This window comes from Antechinus flavipes, chromosome 5 (assembly GCF_016432865.1).
Source record: "Antechinus flavipes isolate AdamAnt ecotype Samford, QLD, Australia chromosome 5, AdamAnt_v2, whole genome shotgun sequence".
Taxonomy (NCBI): domain Eukaryota; kingdom Metazoa; phylum Chordata; class Mammalia; order Dasyuromorphia; family Dasyuridae; genus Antechinus; species Antechinus flavipes.
Genome location: NC_067402.1, coordinates 146,182,800 through 146,208,330, shown reverse-complemented (window position 1 = coordinate 146,208,330; position 25,531 = coordinate 146,182,800). Strand labels below are relative to the sequence as shown.

Sequence of the window (25,531 nt, the reverse complement as noted above, 5' to 3'; positions counted from 1 at the left end):
AGGGCCCCTGAGAATTACTTGTCTAGATCATGAGTATGAAAGGAGTTAAAAAGAATTTTCTTAGAATAATTCTGACAAAGATTTGAATGTATCCAAAATATATGGTTAAAAAAAGTCAAAAGACCAATATTAAGGTGCCCAAGAGGTTCTCTAGCTAGCTAGCTAGCTACATGAGAGAATTTGAATTCTAAAAGAGCTAAAAATAGCCCCTCTGGTCATCAAACTGAAGAGTTTAAAGTCACTTCCCCTTGTAGTTTATAGTTTGGTGAACACTATGATGAAAGCCAGAGAAGCCATTATATATAATTCTGTTTAGCATGGAAGGGGTGGAAACAAGTGCTATATTTTATATTTACAAACTATTTTCTTTTTTTTAACTGATTGATTCTCCTGATTTAAAAAAGGGCAAATGACATTAAAATGTCATTGATGAGGGGTTAATGTGCTTTGTTCACTTTTTCTTTCCCTTTCCTTTATCTTACTCTTTTAGTTCCATTTTTTAAATCTACAGTTTTTAATTTTATTTTTACATTTCTTCATCAACAAAATGGGGATAATAATACTTTCACTGTTTCATTAGGATTGATGTGAGAAAACTACATCATAACTGCAAAAAATCATATTAATGTGAGTTGTTGCCATTTCCATTCAAATGGCTTTTTGTTAAAAAAAAAATCAGTAGATGTTGAAGAGATGCAAAGAAAAGAGGAAATGAACAGAAAGACTTTTGGAAAAATGCTACAGCTTTCTTCTAAAAAATTAGGATTCTAGGGCTCTGGGATAGAGAATTTGAAGATTGATATTTTTGTTCTTGCTTTTGACGCAATGTAACACAATGCTCTTGAATCACATTATCTTTCTCTGAGCCTCAGTTTCCTTATAAAATGAGGGACTTGAGACTAGGTTGTCATTAGACAACTCTAAAAATTTTTGATCCTATAATTTTGTGTCTTTTGAAGTAAGAGCTATGAATTGCAGAAATAGGAAAATTCTCCAGGGAATTTATTAAGGTGTGTGTGTGTGTGTGTGTGTGTGTGTGTGTGGGTGTGTGTGTGTATGTGTGTGTGTTGTCATTACATTTCAGGGTAATTAGACTCTTCTCAGATGCAAATTGTCCAAATCACATATTCAAACCCAGGAAATGAATATTGCAACATAGCAATTCACATACATACCTTTTTAGTAACTGTCTGTCACAGAAGTATGTCAGTGCAGCTTCCTATTGTTTTCAAATATAAATATTTTATCTGATTTAAATGAGAATTCAGTAAGAAATAAAAGGTAGGATTCTGTTCCTTTCACAAGGCAAAAAAGCCAAAACAATTTCAGGAATGGAAATTTCAAGACAGATAATTTTGAAAAGGTTTGGAAGAAGCAATGAAAAACTTACCCACAGAGATGCAGCTTCCCAAAGTGAATGACCTCTCTTCTCCAGCCCTGAGTTGTACCAGCATAATAGGTACTGCTTGGGTGATGTTCAGTGGAGCATAAAGAGCTGATGTGGCTGCTACTACTATAACACAATGGAAGTAGCAGGTGCCATGTTGCCCCAAAGTCCCTTGAAAATTCCAGCCTTACAGGATCAGCAGATGAGCTATCAGTTGAGCATCCAATGTTGATCTTGGGGGAAAAAAAATACAAATTACCATAGAGTGGCAAGACTTGAGATGATTAGCCACTTTACTATTTCCCAGAGAGCCCATTGCCTGGAAAATGTCTTCTTGAATAATTTAGAAATACAAAATTCTGTTTATGAATAATATAGTACAGTACCTTTATACAATAATCTCTCACGAAGCACCTCAGTGCTTCAGAAAAAGTCACTTCTTTACTTATCCCTTAAGAAAAGCAGAGAATATGAAACAGAGCTTAATGTTTCACTTTTTGGTTTTCTTTAAAAGCTGGACTGTAATCCAAGCAAATAAAAATGAAAATTGTGACCCATTCCCCTTACTGTGACAATGAGTTTTTCTCCCTCATTAGGGAAATAGTTTAGTACAGTAAGAAGAGCATTGAGCCAAAAATTAGAAGATCTAAGTTCTAGTCCAAGCTTTGTTATGAACTGTCTCTGTCACCTTGGACAAATCATGCACTGCTCTTTACTGTTCCTTCCTTATCTATAAAATTAATGAACTTGGTCCAGGTGATCAATGAGGTCAAATCTAGTTCTAACATTCGATGATTTTTTGAGGTACTCGAATCTTTGAATTAAAAAATATATATACACTATGTTTTCAGGGCTTACATCTCTTTTAAGTGTATCTCATATAGATAATTAATTCCTAACAATCTTGTATTTTTTGTAATTTTTTGATACAACAAAGTTTGAATTCTTTATTCTAAATCTTGTTTAGAAATATTAGTGATCTTAATGCCTTATTACATACTTTGAATACTTTCAATGTTACTCTAAATAATATGTCAATCAACTCCCCTATGGCTCTACTCTATACCAATGACTCCCCAAACCAAAGCATATTTTCCTGGCTCTCATTTCCTTACATATATTATTTTTCCCTATTAGAATGTAAGTTGCTTAAGGCAGGATCTATCTCATTTTATACCATCTCAGTGGTTGGCCCATTATACAAAATAAATATTTTTTCGTTCATTCACTCAGGGGTCTTTTATATACAATTTGTAATAGATACTACCAAACTATACCATTTGTCAAAGTAAAAAATCAGACAGCAACATCTCTTCATTATATAACCAAGTTCTGTTCTTTAAAAAAAGAAACTTTATTATTAAAAATTTCTTTTTTTTATTCAAAGATCCTCATTAGTTATACATTGCAGTTTATTCACAGTTAGATGTATGATTAGATAGATGAATGAAATTATTAATTATAAAATACAGAGATACAAAAAATATTCAAAATTTTAAGAAAATACAATTTCTGGTTCAATGTGACACTTTCTTTGGGGTCACTTGCCATCAATTTATATTTAACTGCGAGAATGATAGAATGACTGAGTCATTTCTTTCTTTTTATTGAGTCTCTATTTTATTTCAATGTTTCCCCAATGGTAGTCCTTCTTTCTTGTTTGAGGTATTTCTCTTTCTCCAGACTTAGACCTAGTAGAGTGAAATTCTTAACTACTATACTTAACCTACAACTGGTTATTCCTCTTTCCACTTTTATTTGTGTGGTGAAGGGCAGCCAGAGGGCACAGAGCACTGGATCTGGCAGAAAGACTCATCTTCCTACTGGGCTTATCTAACCACTAGTTGTGTGACCCAGGGCAAATCACTTCACCCTGTTTGCTTCAATTTCCTTATCTGTAAAATGAGTTGGAGAAGAAAATGGCAAACCACTCCAATATCTTTGCTAAGAAAACCCTAAATAGTGTCACAAAGAATCATTCATGATTAATAGACCACTACAAAATTATATGTGACCGTGTAAAAAACTTTCAGTTCTTTGATCTCACTTTCCTCATCTGTAATATGTTCCAGCTCTAAAATTCCATGATTTTATAGTAAATGCAGCCAAAAATCAATGGAGTCATCCATCTCAAGTTGTCTTCTTTTAGGACAAGTAATTTAGGAGAAGAGGAAGTCCTGCTTTTTTCTGTGTGACTGATTTCAACTGAATTGAACTAGAAATTAACAAATTACATATGCTACAGTTCTTTTCCAGAGCTGATTCCTCTCCTAGTCAGGACCAAAATTTGATTCATATGTTAGCTAGATTTTTTTTTCTACATACATCTGATCAAGGGGATATTTACATTTTAGAATCCATCGCAAGTTCTTGTTTCTAGTTTGGGGAAACCTACTGTTGAAAAGATTTTTATTTAAAAACATCTTATAAAAGGAAAGACCAGCACAATTAGTTTTATTTCTTTTTTTTCAAAGACAGCAGTCTAGTTTCCCCACAGGTGAACAATAAAATTAATTTTCTGCTCCTTAAATTTTTAAATGAAATCTAATATTTTATTAAAGTTTACAGAAATTAATTAACTTGAAACAGGTATTGATGAAAACTACACTTCCATGATTAGGATATATTTTAAGTCAAACTTCCTTTACTATGGAACATATGAATTTTATGTTGTTAATAATGAACAATGGCAATATAATGTAACAAAATCTTTGATTACAAATCAGATTTTAAAAAAACAACCCATTTTTAAATAAAGTATTAATCTGCTTTTCTAAAAAATGGAAAAATGCATGAATATGAATGAAATATACTTGGCAAAAATATTAGAAATACTGTGAAATTAAACATAGACCCACTTTGGAAAACTAGCAACTTAAAATATTTTTTCTAATATTGTAAAAGTTATAGTTAAAGTAAGTTGTTCTAGATTCCATCTCTAGAGTAATAAGTTAGAACAAAATAAACCTCCAAATAACTGACACATCCTTGTACAACAATTTTTGTTATATGAAATTATTTTTGACTTTTGCTGTTTTTCCCTAGAAGCACTCTCTCAAATTATAATAGAAGAAAGTAATACCTCAAATTGGATAATTGTATTCTCATTTACATTCAGATCCCGAGTTGTAATGGAGTGCTCCCCAACTTCGTTTGAAACAAATACCATAGCAGAATCTTCCTCACTGTTATGAAAGAAAATCAACATGGTATACATATATTTACAATAGAAGAGCAATTACTATAAGAGGTGATATGACATAGTTAAAGTTAGGGAGATATAGGTTCAAATCTTGCCTAAACATATATTAGTAGTGTGATTATGGGTAAGTCACTTAACCATTTAGTGTCCCAGGCAAGTTTTTAAGACCATAAATTACCGAAGAGTTCCTGATTTGCAACAGCAAGAAGAGTTTCCACAATCACAATTCCCTACATTGATGAGATTAGAGGTTGGACTAAATAAAAAAAAAAAAGGAGAGGGGGAAAATAAATTTTTATGGAGAAGTGATTTTTAAAACTTCTAAATTTTTAGAATAAATACTTACGGTGCCCCTTTTGAAGAATATGGGCAATATAGGCCAATGTTACCACCAGGATAGAAAAACCAATTATCTTCTTTAGGTCCAAAGTCAAAGGTATCCAGAAGGATCACAGGATTGTTTATAGTATTCCCATCAATAATAAAATCATCAACAATCCAAATTTCTTCTTTCTTGCCTAAATGATTTTTAGATGAAGAAAAATTTCAAAAATGCAAATTTAGTTTTGTCTCAGAGAAAATTCAGTTAAGTTAAACATATGCTTCCAGAATAAAAAAAAAGGCATAGAATGCTTGACAGTTTATTTACAGTGATTATGAGCAAAATATGTTAAGAATCTCATAACCATATTAAGTTGACATAGCACAAAAATTACTGAGTATTTTGGAATTTCTGTGATAGAAAACATGTTTTGAAAAAAATGTGTCTTTCATTTAAGAAAAAGCTGTTATTGACCTATCAACTATAGGAAGACATGACTTTTTAGTTGTTCATCCACATTTTCTTGTTCCCATGGTAACCAATGTTTTCTTTTGTAAAATTACTTTATACATTTAGGAATGTAGCTTATGACCATAGGAAATGATACAACTAGTAGAGATACCAATGATTAGCCTCATCAACATCATGTTTTAATTAGCTGGGCTAATAGTCTACTGACATATGAAAATAGTATCTTTAATTAGATCATCATAAAAATTACATAGAAGAAAATTCCTTCATGTTACACAAAACTTTTTTTCCCCTAATACTTGTTATAGTCTTTAAATTCTTTGGCAGAACTGTTTAAGATTGTGAAACTCCAACAATCTGGTAGATCCTTGATCTTATTAATGAGGGCATTCCCTTTACTAATGCATATTACAATCCATCCATACTCTTTCCTCTGCAATTCTTGTCAATCATGTCAAACTAATTGTAAAGAATATTCTTAATAAATCTTTTGTTCACTCTTTGCTTATTCCAATAGATTTAATGCATTAAATCAGAGGTGTCTAACATTACATCTCAAAATCTGCATGCAATCCACTTCCCAGTGCTATCTCATTAGACTGAAATGTAATTGGGAAATATTTAACAAAATAAATAAAAACAAAATATGACATAGATAATCCCATATTTTAAAACTTAGTTAATATGTGGTCCACAGGAATCCTTATGTACAGATTAATAGTTCCCTTTTCTATTTCAGTTTGATATTACTCTTCTAAATCATAGAATTTTTGAACTTAGTTAAAAAATATTTCAACATATTTGGTTTTCTTTATAATCCTGTGATTTGTATCCATTCAAACTAATAATTTGCCAAATTGCCAAAGGCATCCATGATACACAAAAAAGTTAAGTATCTTAGACTTTCTTCTATTTGCAGTGCAATTTTTAAATGTTTGTTTTAATTCTAGTCTCTATTATAAAAGTCACATGAATAAAATCCATTTTATAAATGATACTTTAATAATTTCTTTACTATTCTAGGCTAGTTATCTTTCCAGAAGTCTGTGTAATAAACTTGTGCTTTTGTAATTTGAAGGCAATGAAAAAAGTGAAATGCTACTGAAGAGTTCTTTTTATGATGCAGACAAGAAAAACACTATCAGTTTGCAAAAGGATCTTGAACCACCATTTCAAACCTGCATTAAACTGTATTTCTTTCCATGGGGTCTCACTGAAAAAACAAGAGAATGCTATGTAAGATGTGATTTACATTTTACTTTTTAAAATAGCTAATTGCAGCACTTATTCTGAGTACTTTTTATTCTGTTAAACTATACTCCTATATCATTCATGTTTTGAATGAAATCCCATAATTTTAAAAAACATTCACATACATATATAATTAATTCAATAAGAACTGAGATATAAGTGAATAGTACTGAAAAGTAGCATCTCAGTGCAATTGAAGTGCATATTTTGGGACATGTCTCAATAGATTCTTCTTTGTCATTTACCATACATAACCATTTTCATCTCATGAAAGGAAATGAAAGATTCTGAAACAATGAATTAGAATAATGACAAGGTATTCTATTTTAAAATCCAAACCACCTCAGCCATACTAAAAAGTTAATGATCTATGCATAAAACACTTTTTTTTGGTTTGAAGTTTCCATTCTCATTGTAACAAAAATAAATGTGTCTCAGTCAATGCATGATCATAGGAAAATAGATGTATTTTTTACCATTATTGTAGGGTTGCCAGAGCCGGAACCGTGTGGCATTAGTTTGTGCAGTATATGGCAGGGGAACATTAATAAAGAGGACATTAGTTGTTTGAGTGAAGTAAAACTCATCCATCAAGTGCCAAATGATTCCTCCACTGATGGAGTACTGTAATAAAATGGAGTGAGATCTCTCTGGGGTACCTAGAATGAAGAAGACACAGGTATTAATATGTCACAGAAGAGGAGAAACACCATAGACCAATTTTTTCCCCCAACAATGTAGGAAATCTCCACCCCTACCTCCCTTCCAACATACACAACACACACACACCTTTCAAAGCAAAGATAATGCTTTAGATTCTTGGTCAGTAAGTTTCTTTATGAATAAGATATCCCAAAGTATCAGCCAGAGAGAGTGATAAAAGAGCAATAAGACCACACAAAAATTATACACAAAAGCTTACGTAAGCAAAAACAAACAAAAAACCCAAAATCTTTTGGCTCACTAGAAAGACAGGCAATCATTTTCAAAACATTTACCCAAATCCTGTGATACAGAAAGCTATTCTCATAGCTCATACAATTTAGGGCTAGAAGACTTTAGAGGTTTAGTCCAAATCCATGTGCTGTACACAGAGCACTGTAGAAGACATTGGGAGATACAAAGTTTAAATCAAATATGGTCCCTACCTCAAGGAACATATGGATGAGTAGGTTAAACATATTTTAAAAGGGCAGCATAATATTGCAGAAGTCATATTTCATTATCATGAAAAATCAGAATGTAGTGGAGAAGACTTTTGGAAAAATTATTCAAGAATTTGTTTAGAATAGTTTAAAAATTACTGTTCAAGTTACATTTTAAGTTACAAATTCTTCAAAATAGAAAGAATCAATGGAAAAACGTGGAAATGATGGCAAAATTAGGTACAGTAGAGCTAGAATGATCATCATGGTTGATAATGTCATTCTTGGACAAACCACATCTGATCCTCATTTGGCAGAGAAGGAACATATATACTAAAAGGAATAACTAAATAAGCATCCAAAAGTAATATTAAAATAATTAATTAATATTTGTGAATACTTATAAATTAATGTCAAATATTTACTCTGACCATGTTGTATTGGCTGGAGATCCCTTCATTTTTGTTGGAGGGATGCATGGTTTAATGGGCAATTAATTTTTAGGGGAGAATATAAAGATATGATTCCAGCTTTAAAGCTTACCTTTTGCAATAAATCTAAGTGAAAACTGGACATATAAACTCTTAGAACAATCTAAGTCTCTGGAAATGAGCATCCTTAGTCCTTCCTGAAAACAGAAATATATAGGATAAATAACCTTGTCATGTCCTGTATTACTTTTCTGCAAGCTCATTTACTTAAAGGTATAATAAGAAGGTCCCGAAAAGATCAAGAATCTCCAAACATGCAGTGAATTACAAATTCAATAAACTTATTTCAACTATTTATTCTAGATAAGTGTGATTTTGGAGGAGCCCTCATAAAACTTTTTTTTTCATAATGGCTAAAACTTCCTTTTACTCAAAATCTATTGTCTCAATAAAAAATCATCTACATGCTATGAATTTTAAAAAGCAATGCAAAAATAGTAGCTTTAAATATTTGTAAGATAGGGTTAATAATAATAAAAAATAGGATTGTTATGAGATTAAATGAGTTAATGATATATATGTATATATATGAAGTGCTTTGCAAACCTTAAGGCATATTTAAATCTGAGTGACTATTATCTGCAGGATTACTTAAGCATAAATTCTTTTGAACATTGCTAGATGTGAAAGGAGTAACATGCTAAGAGAAGGGAAATATGCCAAGTACTTCTGCTGAATGCCTGAAGTTAATAAGTAACTTTTTTTCCCAGGGTTCCAAGAATTTCTACAAGCTAAGTACTATGTTTTGGCTCATTCAGACAACCCCTGGGGCATACATTCTGGCTGACTGAATAAACCCTTACTTCTTCAAGTTAAATAAGGCATAATTAAGGTTAAATTCTTATGCCTAGGCTTTCATAATTCATGCAGAGAACTTTTGGACTACCAGAAAGAGATTAAATTAGCTCTAGTAATTTTTCAGCTAATTTACCATTTTTGATTACTTGGGCTTGACAGTCCCTAAAGGTTGATTTCTTTTCAGTTCCATTAGATTGTTGTGACAACCGATAAAACTATATCCTACTACACAAACTCTTTATAAAGGGAATGATAAGATTATATAATCCTTATATAAGAAACAGAAATCTTTATTCTATCTAATGTATAGTTTTCTAGTCAGAACTTCTACAATAAGAGGCTATATCCAGTGGTTTAGGATAAAGGGATATTTGAGGTTTTTTCTACTAGCTATAAAGTGATTACTTTCTGCTAACATACTTATAAACTGGTTACCTTAAAGGAAAATAGGGCATCTTACTGCTATAAGAATATATAGTTTGGGGTTTTTATGAGACAGATGGATATATTATTCAGTTGACAGAGGGCTGGATCTGGAGTTGAGAAGACCAGAGTTCAAATGTGAGTTCAGACACTTAATAGCTGTGTGACTCTGGGCAAGTCACTTAGTCTGTCTAAAATGTTCTCAATTGTAAAATTGGGGTAATAAAAATACCTACCTTGTCGGGTTGTTATGAGGATTAAATTAGACAATATTTGTAAAGTGACTGCATAATCTACACTTAATAAAAACTTGCTCCCTTCTTGTCTTCTCTAGTTGGATAGACAAATTAAGCATTTATTAAATCTTTATTATGTGCCAGGCACTATGCTGTATGCTGGGGATGCAAATACCAGCAAACAACAGTCCCAAGGTGCTCTCCATGATTCCTTCTTCTCTCCCTTCTAGTTTCAGCTACCAAGACTCTCAGAATGATCTAACTTACCTAAGTGTCATGCCAAGGTTTTTGTAAACTTCTTATTTCATAAGGCATCATTATTTTTTGTTCTTTTCTCAAAGGGAATGCACATGAACTTTCCTCCAAACTCATGTCCTTAGTGGTTTCTGGTCTTGGAGCTGTTTTGATTACACATAACATCTTAACTTTATCTTCCCTTCTAATTTGGTTTTGATTATTGAGTGATGGCATATAGCCATTTTTGCAGGTTATTATTTATCAACAGAAAATAAGAATATGTTTTAACTTTTGTTATTTGGAATCATTGTTTTTGACTTGAATTATGTTGTTGCTTTCATTACCGTTATTGTAGTAATTATGTATATTGTACTTTTGTTTTTGCTTTCTTTTCTCTGTAGTTCATATTTATCTTCCCAAGTTTCTCTGAATTCCTCATATTCAATATTCCTTGAAGCATAATATTGTCTCAAAATTTTTAACCATTTTTGCCAATGTGAGGTGCCTCAAAACTGTTTTAGTCTGGATTTATCTTATTAATAATAGAAAGGACTTTTTCATATAGTTGTTTATAATAGAATTTTTTTCTCTTGAAAATTATTTATGTATTTGACTGCTTCTCTATTGCAGAGTGAAATGACCCTTAGTGACATAGATTTATATTAATTTCTTATGTATTTTGGACATTAGGCTTTTACCATTTTTGTCTCTTAAAGGAAGCACTCTTGACTGGAAATTGAATGAATGAACATCATTTGGAGAGCTGAATGAGTTATGGTATATAAATGTAATAGAATATTATTGTTTTATAAGAAATAATGAGCAGGCTGATTTCAGAGAAGTCTGCAAACATTTACAAGAATTGATGCTGAAAGAAGTGAGCAGAACCAAGAAAACACCGTATACAGTAACAAGATTATGAAATGATCATCTGTGATAGATGTGACTCTTTTCAAAGTAGATCCAATAGACTTGGGACTGAAAATGCCATCCACATCCAGAGAAAGAACTGTGAAGACTCAATATGTATTGAAGTATAATATTTCTACTTTTTGTTTTTTCCTTCTCATTTTTTTACCTTTTGGTCTGATTTTTCTTGCACATCATGACAAATATGGAAATATGCTTAAAAGAATTGTACATGTTTAATCTATCTCAGATTGCTTGCTGTCTTGGGAAGGGGAGAGGTAAAAGAGAGAGAATGATAAAATTTGGAACATAAAATCTTACCAAAATGGATGTTGAAAACTATCTTTACACATGTTAGGAAAATAAAATACTATTGAAAATGAAAAAAAAAAAAAAGAAAGCATTCTTCTGGTAAAGGCTTACAGATTCTGAGTAATCTATAAGATGATGACCTCTTTTATTTCTTGAGCCTAAGCCATATTTTCAAACCTAAGAGTTTTTTTTTTAATTATTGAATTTTCTAGTTTTGCCTTTTGCTTTCCTCTACTTAGAAGTCATTGAGGAACAGGGTAGATCTTGACTTATTTTGGAGCATGCTGTTAAGTTTTCATAGACTTTCTCTGCTTCTCTGCAATAAAAGACTGCTTAAATGAATCTCATTGTGATCTCTTTGCTTTTGCTCCTTTTGAGTACTGTGAGGTAAGATGACATGTGCCATGAAATGACATTTATTAGTATCTTGAGACACATGTTATTTTTAAAAAAATTTTTATTTTATTTTTAAAATAATACCTTTTAATTTTCAAAATATATGCAAAGACAGTTTTCAACATTCACTCTTGTAAAACCTTGTGTTGTAAAGCTTTTCTCTCTCCCTTTACCCATCTCCTCCCCTAGATAGCAACTAATCTATGTTAAACATGTGCAATTTTCTCTATATATTTCCATAATAATCATGCTGCATAAGAAAAATCAAATCAAAAAGGAAAAAAAAAACATTGAGAAAAAAACAAACAAAAAACCCCAAGCAAACATCAAAAAAGGTGAAAATACTCTGTTGTGATTCACATTTAGTCTCCACAGTCCTTTTTCTGGATGCAGATGGCTCTCTCCATCAAAGTATATTGGAATTAGCCTAAATCACTCATTATTGAAAAAAGCCATGCCTATTGGATTTGATTCTTGCATAATCTTGCATAATCTTGCAAAAAGTTTCTGTGTAAAATGTTCTCTTGGTTCTACTTACTTCACTTAGCATCAGTTCATATAAGTCTCTCCAGGCATCTCTGAAATCATCTTCCTGATCATTTCTTATAGAACAAAAATATTCCACTATATTAATATGCCACAACTTATTCAGCCATTCCCCAACTGATGGGCATCCACTCAGTTTCCAGTCTCTTGTCACTTTAAAAAGGGATGGTATAAACATTTTTGTGCATGTAGGTCCCCTCCCTTCAAAAGATATGCACAATTTGATATGGGCATAGTTCCATATTGATCTCCAGAATGTTTGAATCAGTTCACAACTCCACCAACCAATGTATTAGTGTCTTTGTTTACCCACATCCCCATCCAACATTTATCATTATCTTTTCATGTTATCCTAGCCAATCTGAGAGGTATGTAGGATACTTCAGAATTGTCTTAAATTTTATCTCTCTAATCAATAGTGATTTAGAGCATTTTTTCATATGACTAGAAATGGTTTTAATTTCTTCATCTGAAAATTGTTCATATCTTTTGATCATTTATCAATTAAAGAATGACTTGTATTCTTATAAATTTGAGTCAATTCTCTATATATTTTAGAAATGAGGGCTTTTTCTGAACCCTTGGATGTAAAATTTTTCCCCCAGTTTTCTGCTTCCCTTCTAATCTTGTCTGCATTGATTTTGTTTGTACAAAATTTAAAAATATAATCAAAATTATGTATTTGGAATTCATAATGTATTCTAATTCTTTGGCCATAAATTCCTTCCTTTTCCACACATCTGAGAGGTAGATTATCCTTTATTCTCCTAATTTGTTTATAATATCACTATGTCCAAATCATGAATGCATTTTGACTTTGTCCTGGTATGGGGTATTAGGTGTTGGTCAGTGCCTAGTTTTTGCCATGCTATTTTCCAACTTTCCCAGCAATTTTTGTCAAAAAGTGAGTTCTTATCCTAGAAGCTGAGGTCTTTGGATTTATCAAACACTGGACAACAATCATTGACTATTGTGTCTTGTGAACCTATTTAATTGATCAATTACTATATTTCTTAGCCAATACCAAATCATTTTGATGACCACTGCTTTATAATGTAGTTTTAGGTCTGGTGTAGCTAGGCCACCTTCATTTACATTTTTTTCATTAATTCCCTTGAAATTCTTGACCTTTTGTTCTTCCAAATGGACCTTGTCATTATTTTTTTTTTCCAATTCGTTATGTGTCATTATATGTTATACTTTAATGTTGACATAATTGACATAATGTCCTTTGGGACCCTTTTGCAATTGAATTAGCAGCCTTCATAAATTGTTGGGGACAAACCAAGCTTGAGGTAATGATTTCCAACATTTTCTGCATCAGTGTTTTTTTAGTCCACTCCAAATTATTTCTATGTGAGTCAAGAGGCATTTAACACATAGGAAAGAAGGTATAAGAGGAGCAAGAGCTACCTGGGGTAAGTGAGGCTAGTTTTTCCTTAAGAGATATTGAAACTGTTCTCAGGACTTAATTAGTTCAAGAGCTAAATGCTTGAACCATTGATATAACTTCCTAGAAATCTGAATACAAAAGCTACCCTGTGATAAATCAGGAGCTCCTCTTTCCAACCTGATTCCTTTATACCCAAAAACTGTACAAAGTCTGTTGCAGGATCATACTTAAAGCTTTTCTATCTTGGTAGCATTAGTTAGATAGTGTGCTTGGTACTTTTTGCTTATGAAATCCTAGCCAAATCATGTAATTGCCCTGAGCCTCATTTTCTTACTCTGTAAAATGAGGATACTATTTGTGTTACTAGCTACTTCCCATAATTGTTTTGAGGAAAAGAACTCAGTAAACTTTAATGTATTATGTAAATGGAAGACATCATTCTTATTATAATCTTTAGATTTGTGAATCTGAAATGTATTGTTCATTAGCATCAATAGTTTCCAACTATGAGTTCCCTATACCAGTGAAATATGAAATCAGGCCACAATCACTTATTATCAACCAGAGTTGATCCTAATTTGGTAAAAAAATTAGGACATTGATGGCAAATGTTGCTCTCTATGAGTACATTTCTTTTTCATATCTCATCTACTATACAGATTATCCCCAAAATTTTAGGGTTGCATTATACTTTTGGGATAACCTGTATGTATGTATACGTATGTATATATGCACTTATTATATACCCCAAGACTTTTGAGACAATCTGTACATGATGAACTCATTTTGGTTCAAACATAAGCAAAAATAGATTGTTTCAATAAATCACCATTAAAGATAAGAAAAAATTAAGTGATCCTTTCATTTTTAAAGAATACATTAAAAATATGTATTTCCACATCTACATATATAGCATATGGAAACCATATTTAGAGCCTTTACTAAATCCTATAAAGCTGATAATATAATTTATATGGAAAATGCTTGGTTGTTCTTGTACATGGATATTTGAGGGGAACATATATAGGTGTTTGTACTTCTTCACTTTGTTTTTTAATGAAGGGAAGAGCATTCAGATTATGATATAAAAAGAAACTTCCACTTCTGTTTTCTTGTCAATTTCTTCACAAAGAAAAATCAGGAATGGCTCACTAGAAATGTTAATTAAAAGCTTTGTTTGCGAGACTGAAAATATAACAGTAGTTTTCACTTTTAAACATATCCTTCTCTCCTACTTGGCTCTTAGGGATTTTTACACCCCAGGGTGTCAAACATGTTTCATTCTCATCATTAAACACCTTGGAAGAATTCTGGATACAAACAAGGATTATTATAGGCATGCACTTACTATAATGGAAAAAGTTCTAGGGTGTCTAATTTTCTAAGTTGTAGGTGTTAATCATCTAAGGTAGTAAAGAATTTGAAAGATTTTTTTAAAATTTCATTTGCATATTGCTTTCCACATGCTGAGAGATGTCAGATACAGCAAGAGTTTGAGGAGGAAGTTGAACCAGATTAACAAAAGTTTCTCATAAAAAACAATACAGTAATCAGACAACTTTGTTGAAATACACAAATATATAATAGGATTTTAAAATTTCACAGAACAAGGCTTAATTACCATTCATTCCTGAAATAATAACAATACTAATTCTAGTATTTATAAAGTGCCTTAAGTTTTGCAAAGTATTACAAATACCATATTTTATCCTACAACCACCCTGGGACTCCTATTATTCTTATTTTATAGATGAGGAAACTAATGATGACAGAGGTTAAGTGACTTGACCAGGGTCACATAATTAGGAGATTTCTAAGGCAGGATTTGAACTCATTTCTTCTTGCCGTGACATGAACTTCCTGAAACTTTTTTCCTAAAATGGGCTAAAGATATTACACTCTGGTCTAATTTCTCTGTTCCAAATAAGCAAACAAATAAAATAAAGCCAGAGAATTTTCACAAGGAAATAGTTTGCATTGTAAATTAAATATATGATTATATGTAAAATGTTATATCCCAGGAGACAGCCTAGATTAAAAACCAAATATACATTATTTGTTTTCAGTGGAGAATGTGAAAGCTCTGATAACTATAAATAAAGAAAAGTATCATGTTTAAGTCCTTATAAAAAATGAATGAGTTTAACACAAAGAAAAACATGGCCCAGGGCAGAAGAGGATAATAAAATGAAAAGTAATGTATACTATTGCCTGAAATAATTAAAAAGCACATTCTTCTGAGTGGAGAAAGAAAAAGTCATAATTAAAAACTTTAAAATTCATAATTAGAATCTTATCTGACCCCTTTAAAGATGAGCGAAGTGCCAGATTTAATGGTTTCTCCATTTAGGTTTCCTCTCTCTGCACCATACACTTCAGGCCAAAGATCAGGATGTAAGTTTCCATTGAAGTCATCTTTAAGAACAGAGGGCAAGGAAACAATAGGAACACAGTAAGGCCCACCAAAGCCCCTATCACACCTAAGGGAAAAAATCATTAGGAAAAAGCATTATTACTGAGGAAAAGTAAACATTAAAATGACTCAAGTTGGCTTTTGCAATGGGAAGAAAATATATTTTGAAAAATATATTTTGACTACTTACACACAGTGTCCCAATTCACAGATTCCATGTCCTGAGCACATCCAAGGACACCCAGATGCTAGTACAACATTATCAATAGCCCAAGAATCAGCACCAGGTGTATAGTTTGACTGAATCCATCTGAATCTTGTCCTGGGAGAGCTGGGCAAAGAAGAGTGATCATTCAGCCTAATGAAATTCATGTACATAACAAAAATGACTGTAATATAATCCTCTCTTTAACTTGTTATTTTCCTTAGTTTTAATTGTCCTAATTGAAAGTAAGCTCCTTAAGAATGGGCAAAAAAAATCTCCCCCCTATATTTCATCGTAGCTATGTCAAATGAAAGTACATAGTATATGTGAAATGTGAAAGAAATGTTTCTATTATTTCATTTAGACTTTACCAGAAACACATGCATTCTTAGGAGATAAAAATGACCATGGATGAAACTACTGTAAAAAATACAAATCACTCTTTCAACTATTAATAGTCCCGAAGTTTATTTGTAAGTTGGATGTTTGGAACTCACAAGATATTTTCCTAGAGAAATGATGTTGTAAATGGCAGGTTTCCACAGCAGTGCACAAGCAGTTATTTAGCTCAAAATGTGCCTATGGTATGGCACTAATGAAATATATTTTTCCTGTTGGTTATATTGGAAGAGTGTAATAAAGTAGGATATTTTCCCTAAATTCACCTTTTATAACTTCTACTCATTACTCCTAGTTAGTTTTTACCTCTAGGGCCAAGTACAAGAAATATAATTTCTCTTCCAGAGATTATTCTTAAAGTGAATATGGCAAAGTAGCTAGAAGGTAGCTAGGTGGTAGAGGGGATGGAGTGCTGGACCTGGAGTCAAATCTGGCCTCAGAAACCTCTTAGTTCTGCATACTCTGTCTCTTTATGCAGTCTAAAATTGTTATTTGCTATTCAGTCATTGAGTTGCATTCATCTCTTTGTTATCCTGTGGACATCAATGCTATCCATGAGATTTTCCTGCAAAGACATTGGAGTGGTTTGCCATTTCCTTATTAAAAGAAGTTAATAAGTGACTGGGTTTGAACTTAGGACTTTCCTGAGGTCTCCAAATCCAGGCCACATACATACCTGTTTAACATTACCTTTGCTTGATTAGTTGCCCCATAATCAGTCAATCAACCCAATGATTATTTATTAAGTATCTAATATGTGCCAGGGGCAATAATACTAAACAAAATGAAATCTCTCTAGAAATTTATATTCTAGAGGAGGATTTAACATGTAAATGTAAAAGTATATACAAGATACAAGATAATTGGGGAAGGTGAAAGAACTAGGAGCTGGACAGATCAGTCAGGAAAGACTGAATTTTGAAGAAAATAAAGGAGATAGAGGTTCCACAGATGGAGGACCATTAGTGAAAAGGCAAGCTCCTCAGATACTTCTTTGTAGTGTGATCCTGGTTAACCCTTGCTTGCCTCATTTTCCTTATCTGAAAAATTGGGATAATAATACTACCTAACTCCTAAGAGTATTATGAAGATCAAATGAAAGAATAATTTAAAGCACTAAACACAGTGCCTGGTACATAGTAACTGCTATATATCTGTTAGTTGTTTTTATTATTTGCATAAAAGTCAGGATTTTCCCAGTCAGATGTGAATTGGGGTATAAAAGATTGTCCTCACTTGATGAGTAATCACATACTCGGAAGTGCCCTCCTTAAATAAGAATAATATTTTATTAAATAGGGTTCCTTCAGATATACTAGAGTGGTTTTTAGGAGAAACTAAGTTTCAAATAGGAAGAATAGTAACTAATTAAGAGGCGGGAGGAAAGAAGATACATATAAACACATTAAAAAGACAGAGACAGGAATATGGCCAGAGATGGGAGACTGAAAAATTGGAGACATGAAAAGTTAGTCTTAAGAGAAAATGTTCAGCTGGAGCATCCAAAAAGTAGTACAAGAGGCATCTCTAAAACTAGATGGGGAAAAGCGTGGTGAAACCCAAAATGTGCTGTGCTCCAGTTTCAAAGGGTCTTCTGATATAGCTCATCTTGAACCGGAAAATAAGGTTTATTTCTATAAACTCTGGGCTGGATTGGAAGAAGTAGGAATAAAGTAGAAAGGCAGCTAGGTGATGTAATAGACAGAACGTCAAGCCTGGAGAATTGAGAATACCTGAGTTCAAATCCAGCCTTAGACACTCACTAGTGTGACCCAGGGCAACTTAGTTAAGCTTGTTTACCTCAGTTTCCTCATCTGTAAAATGACCTAGAGAAAGAGATGTCAAAGCACTCCAATATTTTTGCCAAGAAAATCTCAAATAGGGTTATGAAGAGTAACCAATGTGTAACTGAAATGACACCATTATCACCACCACCACCACAAGGAAGATCTTATCAGACCAGACTGACAAGAAAACAGGCTGAGGAGGACTTGAGTAGATAAGAATGTATACTCAAGAGGCTGAATTTTAATTTTAAATAATTTATTTATGATCATGGAATTGTCGGATTATAGATTTAGAGCTAGAAAGGACCTTAGGGGCCATTGAGTACAATCCCTACATTTATAGATGAGGAACTGAGACTTGGGCAAATGAATAGATTTGCTCAGTCACAAAGGTAATACATGCATAATAAAGTATACGGACCTAGGACCTTTGACTCAAAAATCCTTTGTCCTGCCTAGTAGGCCATGTTTGGGAACTAGAGAAATAGAATAGGAAAAAAAAAATCCTGAGCCTAGGGCTTCTAGCCCTTTCTTTTCTAGCAAATAGTTGTACGGCTTTGAGAAAGTCATTTCACTACTCTACAATTAATTTTCCTCATGAATAAAGTAATGTGGTTGGAAGAGATGATATCTAAGGTTTTTTCCAACTATGGGATTCTATGAGACAAGTTTTTATTCTATGCCACACTGAAGATCAGATTGTCTTGATGCTGACACAGAAATAAGAAACATAATTCTTAATGTTATGCCAGCAAGAGCAAATACTCCTTGCCATTATGGGCAGAAACGTTATTTCCTATCCTTGATCACTTTCAACTTTATTAGTACTATCAGATGATATGCTAGGTTGGGTGAAAAGTTCTTTTTGATATAATATTAGAGTATGACATTTAATTGTTAACATCTTTGAAATTTGTTAATATTTCAGTTTTACACCATGAACGAAATTAAAAAAAGGTTTCAAATTTAATTTAAAAAAAACTTAGTTTTGCCCATTTATTTCTCTAACTTGGTTGATGCACCAGCATCCTAAACCAAAAAATACCCATCAATCTATATGCTGGGAACAGGTATAAGTAGTCAGGAACAAATATCATTATCTAAGGGTAATTGGTCACTCAGTTAGTATGCATACATTAAGCACTTGTCTGGAACTGTGCTAAGTGATCAGTAGTAATCTGGAATTTATATAAGGAGAGAAAAAAGAGACAGAGTTGCCTCTTGAAGGTCTTTATTCTATAAGAAGTGGTATCAAGAGAGCCGAAAAGAGATTAAGTCTGTTTTCCCCTACATTGTGTTTTACTATGTATGAGAGAGATATAAGTCAAGTGTTAGTGTCAGATGTGGGCAATACTCATTTGCATCTTGCTTTTGACTGTAACTTGGCGTAAAAGGGAATGTTCAGTCTGTAGTCATCCTTGTCAACAAGAAGACTTAAGGAAGTAGAATTTTAAAAATCCTTTAGCTGATTGTATTACATTTAAATCCATTTAATAATGTAATCTAAAGTGCTGTGTTCCCTTCTTCCCCCACCCACCGAGCATATTCCATACATAATTATCAAGAAAGATTCATAGATTTCCCCAGAGAGGTCACATTTTTTTTTCAAATTAGATGAGTGCAGCTTAAAGTTCTGACATGTAGCCAACATGATAATTCTCACATAGTAGAGAGAGGAAGGTAGACAGTGACTCGCTTCCAATTCTGGAATCTTTCCGAGGTGTAAATTGAACTTTCTGTGTAATGCAGACAGCCAATAGTTGGAGGAACACACTCTTCAGTGACAAGGTGCCAGTCTCTCCCATTGTTTAGGGAATACTGGAGTTGGATACCATGGGAGTCACTGAAAGGTTTGGAGCAGCCCATGTTCAACTCAAACTGGATAAAAGTGGAAGCTGTCACATGAAAATCCCAGGTCTCAGCATATCGGGGTTTTCCTAAAAAAAGAAAAAAAAAAGCATGTGAAAGGAATCAACATTTTTCAGTTTGCTAATTGAAACTCTACATTTATAGCTAAACTTTTAGTTTAAAAAATAGAAAAATTTCATTCTTAAGCATATATTTGTTTTGGTTTTTTTCTCCTTTCTTATCAACTCATGCTTATCTGTATGCTAAGAATCCAGTAATATAAACTACTAATTCAGAACAATTTACTTCAAGGATTATAGACAGCCACAGGCCTCATATTAGTAGTTCTCAAAATTAAAAATATGAGGTCATTGCAAATTCAAAGGAGATAACATGAAATAGTAGAAATATCACTGACCAAGGAATTGGAAGACAGGGTTGAAATATCACTTTTGATGTTAACTACCTGAGTGACTTTGGCAAATAATTTAATGTCTCAAAGCCTCAGTTTCCTCATATGTAAAATAAAGGAGTTGCACTAAAGGCACTCTAAAGTCCTTTCCAACTTGAGGACTATGATATTAAGATATTTGTTCTATAATTAAAAGAAGACCTCATCATGACATTTCATTCCCTCCGAAAGACAAACAACACAATAAGTGAGCTATTATAATATCCAAAGATAGATATTTCTGGATCTGAGAAATATACTTTGCCCTAGGCAATTAGGTATAAAACTCTGCATTATATAAATTCCTTTTAAATACTGTAAAAACACAGTCCCTTTGATATATCCCATAGTCTCCCTTTACCTATGCTTTCACTGAATGTCAGAGCAGTATCCATAGAGAGACAGTCAATATCTACTTGACCTCCTTGAATTCTATACCAATTGGCTTGTAAATCTATAGAACCATCAAATTTATCTTTAAAACCGGTTTGAGAACTGTCATTCATTCCTATCAGGACATCATCCAAGGCCCACTGTGCTGAGTGTTTTCCTGAAATCAGATAAAAATCAATAGTGAATAAAATGTCATTGCATACATTTATTTAATATATTTTTATAAATGTGAAATTCAGATTACATTGAACTGACACAGAAAAAAAGAAATACATGATTCTTGATATTATTAGGTTACCTTTCCAGCAGGATCAAATACAACTTGACATTATTTATAGATATAAACTCTTAGATGAATTATAAAGGACCAAACTTTTGGTGCATTGGTGCCTACCATGTTGGGGTTGCCACCATCGGAAAGCTGTTGCAGATGTCTTGGCCTCTCGTGGCAAATCTATGGAAATGATCTGTGGTTCTAGAAAAGACATGAAGTCCAGCTCTCGAAGTAAATGCCATAGTATTCCATTATCATTTGAATATTGAACTACAAGTCCTGGATGAAAGAAGATGTATAAATTCAGTTACTTAGATGTTCACTCAACTACCACACTACATTGCATCTTTGCCTATATATTTTTTCTTGTTTGGACTTTTAGTCCTAATTGATTTCTCTGCTTCTTGTTTTTCCCATCTCCAATATATATTGCTTTATAAAGATATCAAAATAATATTGACCATACCACTTCATTGATTCCTCATAATCTTTTTCCAACTGTTTGTAAAATTAAAAAATAGTTTTTAATTCTATTTTATTAAGACTTATTCAAGCTAGATTTAATGTTCCCGTTTCACAATTTACTTTAATTTTTACCATAATATTTTCCAGCTTCATTTCGTTCAATCTATAGTTTGGCAAAATTTCTATTCATATATTACATTCCATTTTATGTTTCTCTGCATTGGCTCAATTTACTCTTCCATATTTAGAATTCATTCTCCCTTTTTCACCACTTAAAAATATTTTATTTTTTCCAATTGCATTTAAATATAGCCTCCAACATTTACTTGTATAAGATTTTGATTTGTTTCTCCCTCCCCGCTCTTCTTCTTCCTTCTCCAAGATGGCAAGCAATCTGATATAGGTTACACATGCACACACAAAATCATATTAAACATATTTCCACATTAGTCCTATAGGGAAAGAAAAATAAGAGTAAAAGGGGAAAACCATAATAAAGAAAAAACAAAAATGAAATGAGAAATTCAGACTCCATGGTCCTTTCTCTGGATATGACTAGCCTTTTCCATCATGAGTCTTTTGGAACTACCTTTGATCATTGTGTTGCTGAGAAGAGCAAGGTCTTTCAAAGCATATTATTGTACAATGTTGCTGTTATTGTATACAGTGTTCTTCTGGTTCTATTCATTTCACTCAACATCAATTCATGTATGTTTTTCTGGGTTTTTCTGAAATCTGTCTGCTCATTACTTCTTATAAAACAACAATAGAATTTATTCTTTCTTAATCTCTGATTTTCAGAATCCTTATATCCTTTAAAATATCACCTCTTCCTTAAAACCTGGTCCTTTTTTGTTATTAGCATGTATTTTTTTTCTCTTTGAATTTTTCCAGAGAACTTTGATTTCTATTTTACTTTTTACTAAACTTGTCTATGTACATATTATAATTCCACAAAAGAATGTAAGCTTCTTCACAAAAAATTGTAATGGATTATATTATTTTTATCTTGATATGGGCAACCAGAGTACAATCTTAGTACCTTCATGTTTTCAGAACCACTTAATGTGAAGAATTTTATCATATTAATTTCCTCAAGAAGTAACAGTTTTCAAGTACCAAAATGAATTTGTGATCCCATAGATTAGAAGTTCACTCCAATAATGCGGATTACAATCTATCTGGGCTTTTTCTCACGTCCCATCCCTTGCATAGGTTTGTCACAGGGAGTCAATCCAATGTACTGAAGGTTTGCTTCTCTTTTTTAAGTAGTTAGGAACTTATTTCCAGAAATATTTATATTTTAAAAGAATCTGAGGTCTTTTTCAGTGCTAGCTTCATGATCCTGAGTATGATATATAAAGAGAGATTAAGAATGAATATAAATGAATATATCATTCAAAGAGAAATTTTACCTATCAGTTGAGGAGAGCTTTTAGGTCAGATGACCCTCCTAGTACTTCTTGAATCTAATCACAAAGGAAACCACCTATTCTGTCTATATACAAAACCTTTCCTTCAAATTTATAACTCAGTTCCTAAGGGAAATTTGAAATTCTGAAGTTACTTCTAAACCCTTAAAAAAAAAAGTAAACTGTATCAAGGATCTATGATTTGGTCAACATTTATACTTTCTCAATTGATACAGATTGCAGTCCATCTGTAACTTAGAAGATAGTCTTTGGGAATTTCCATGGACTAAAAAACCGATTACCCTATGATCCAGCTGGTGACAAACAAGCCTGAATTTAGCAGTCTCTCATAACACACTGCAATATATCACTAGTCCTGTATAACAATATTCTAAGTATATTGTAATTAAAAAGTTGATAACCAACATGACATATATGATGGTACTGTATGAATCTGGGCATTTAGTACAGCAAAACAAAACAACTGTCATGCAGTCTGACAGAGAATTTGCCATAATATGCTTTTAGGTATCATCAAGATTGCTTGTAGAACTGAATAACAAGATGCTGCCTCATTAGAAGTAGCATGGTGTAGGAGAAAGTATGATACTAATAGTGAGAAAACTTGAAAATCTGGTTTCAAGACTTGGCCTTGCAATTTTTAAGTTATTATTATTTTTTTTTTAGCATATCATTTAACCAATCTGTGCCTGAATTTCCTCACCTGAAAACTGAAAATAATAAATCAAAATAATAAATAAAATAAAATGATTAAAATAAATTATAATAAATCATCACTGTGTTTTCATCTAGTATATTCCAAGAGCACATCAATATCATATTGCTTGATGATCGCTATGGCAAAATATATTTTCATGTTGTGGTTGTTGCTGGGTTTTTTTTTTTTTTTTTGATTGTAGCTGCAATTTCATCAACATAGGAAAATCCCTCTAGTATAATAACATGCACTTGCTTTGCAACTAAGGCTGTTTTGATTGACCGTTATCATACTGCATCACTTCTGTGCTTATCATGAAAAAAATCAACCTCTTTATACATAAATTGGTGCTAGGAAGAGTAATTAGGGTACTAACATTTACAAGCCTTAAGAGGATTAAACTTGGATTCATAAAAAATTGAGGCAAGCATCATCATCAGAGTCATGACAGAAATTAAGACATCCTTAAGAATGCTCTAGAATAAGGAATATGATTGCTCTACTTCTAGAGTTATGACATTGACAGTAAAAATCATGTGCCAGAGAATCATGTTCAGAAGGGGCAGGATCAGGATGAAGAATATAGAAAACCAGAGGTGAATCTGACTTCTCTCTTTTATCCATCAGATCAAGGAAACATGCCTGGGATGGGCTACCCAGAAAAAACTGCAATATCAGATTCTAATGTTGGTTCAAACTATGTTTTCTTTAAATTTCAGGAGTTTTGGCAGTTTGGTTTAGTCTATCAATTCCTCTTCCTCCTTCTCCTCTTCTTTTTTTTCTCTCTTCTCCTTCTCCTTCTTTTTTTTTTTTTAAACAAGATTTGGCATCCATATCTCAATGAGTCTTGAAGTACAGACCTGATTCCACCCTGATTGGCACAGAAATTTTGACATGCTCCATTTTTTGACTAGAGTGTTTTTCTCCTCCTTAGCCAAGCTGGTGGCACCTGCTCCTACAAGCTCATTAAATTAAGGCCAAAGTTACTTTGGCCTACCTCACTTGGTTGATTTATCCCATCGGGGCTCAAAACTCCTAGGTTAAGATATCCGATGACCAGTTTCCTTCAAAGCAGATATTACAAATGTGTGCCACCATGCCCATGCTTGATAAGAGTATCATTTTTATTGAAAGTTTGGTCTGCCTTAAGATTCTTAATTTATATTATAATTCATTTTAGAAAAATGTAAAGAGGAGGAAAAATTAGTTATCAGTGGACAAAAATCCATATAATAACAGAAAAATAAATGCTGATTAATAAGCATAAAATCGTACTGGTTATTTCATTTTGTAGGACAAAGCACTCTAATAGTCCTAAAGATTTTTTTTTTGGCTAAATTAACTCTTTCAGGAGCATCATATTCTACCTTAGGCAGCAACAAAGCCTTGCAGGAATAAAGCAGCCCATTATAGAAGATAATCAAAGAAGCCACACTCTGATAAGTGTCAATGTGTGGATAAAATGCAAGGGAGGGAAATGGCAATATTCATTTTATCCCTTTTGCTGATCCTCATTAGCTGTGTCATTGAACACATTGTATGTCTGCATAAACCAAGCAATTTTAGCTCATCTATCAACTGTTTTAAGACATGTAAAACATCTCTTTTTACATTGCAACTGCATCTGTGTTCTGCCCAGTCTTAATG

General features: G+C 32.6%; 1 protein-coding gene across 1 annotated transcript in view; it reads right to left on the bottom strand.

Annotated features, from left to right (window-relative positions):
• RELN (reelin) overlaps window positions 1-25,531 on the bottom strand; it is a 389,961-nt gene that overhangs the window by 84,338 nt on the left and 280,092 nt on the right. The window contains exons 30-39 of the mRNA XM_051963196.1: window positions 21,410-21,568; window positions 20,984-21,172; window positions 19,987-20,260; window positions 16,123-16,263; window positions 15,822-15,999; window positions 8,322-8,406; window positions 7,110-7,292; window positions 4,936-5,107; window positions 4,470-4,572; window positions 1,391-1,620 (exon numbers count right to left, since the gene is read on the bottom strand). Coding sequence (XP_051819156.1) covers window positions 1,391-1,620; window positions 4,470-4,572; window positions 4,936-5,107; window positions 7,110-7,292; window positions 8,322-8,406; window positions 15,822-15,999; window positions 16,123-16,263; window positions 19,987-20,260; window positions 20,984-21,172; window positions 21,410-21,568 — 1,714 coding nt within the window. The remainder of the gene's footprint in view (window positions 1-1,390; window positions 1,621-4,469; window positions 4,573-4,935; window positions 5,108-7,109; window positions 7,293-8,321; window positions 8,407-15,821; window positions 16,000-16,122; window positions 16,264-19,986; window positions 20,261-20,983; window positions 21,173-21,409; window positions 21,569-25,531) is intronic.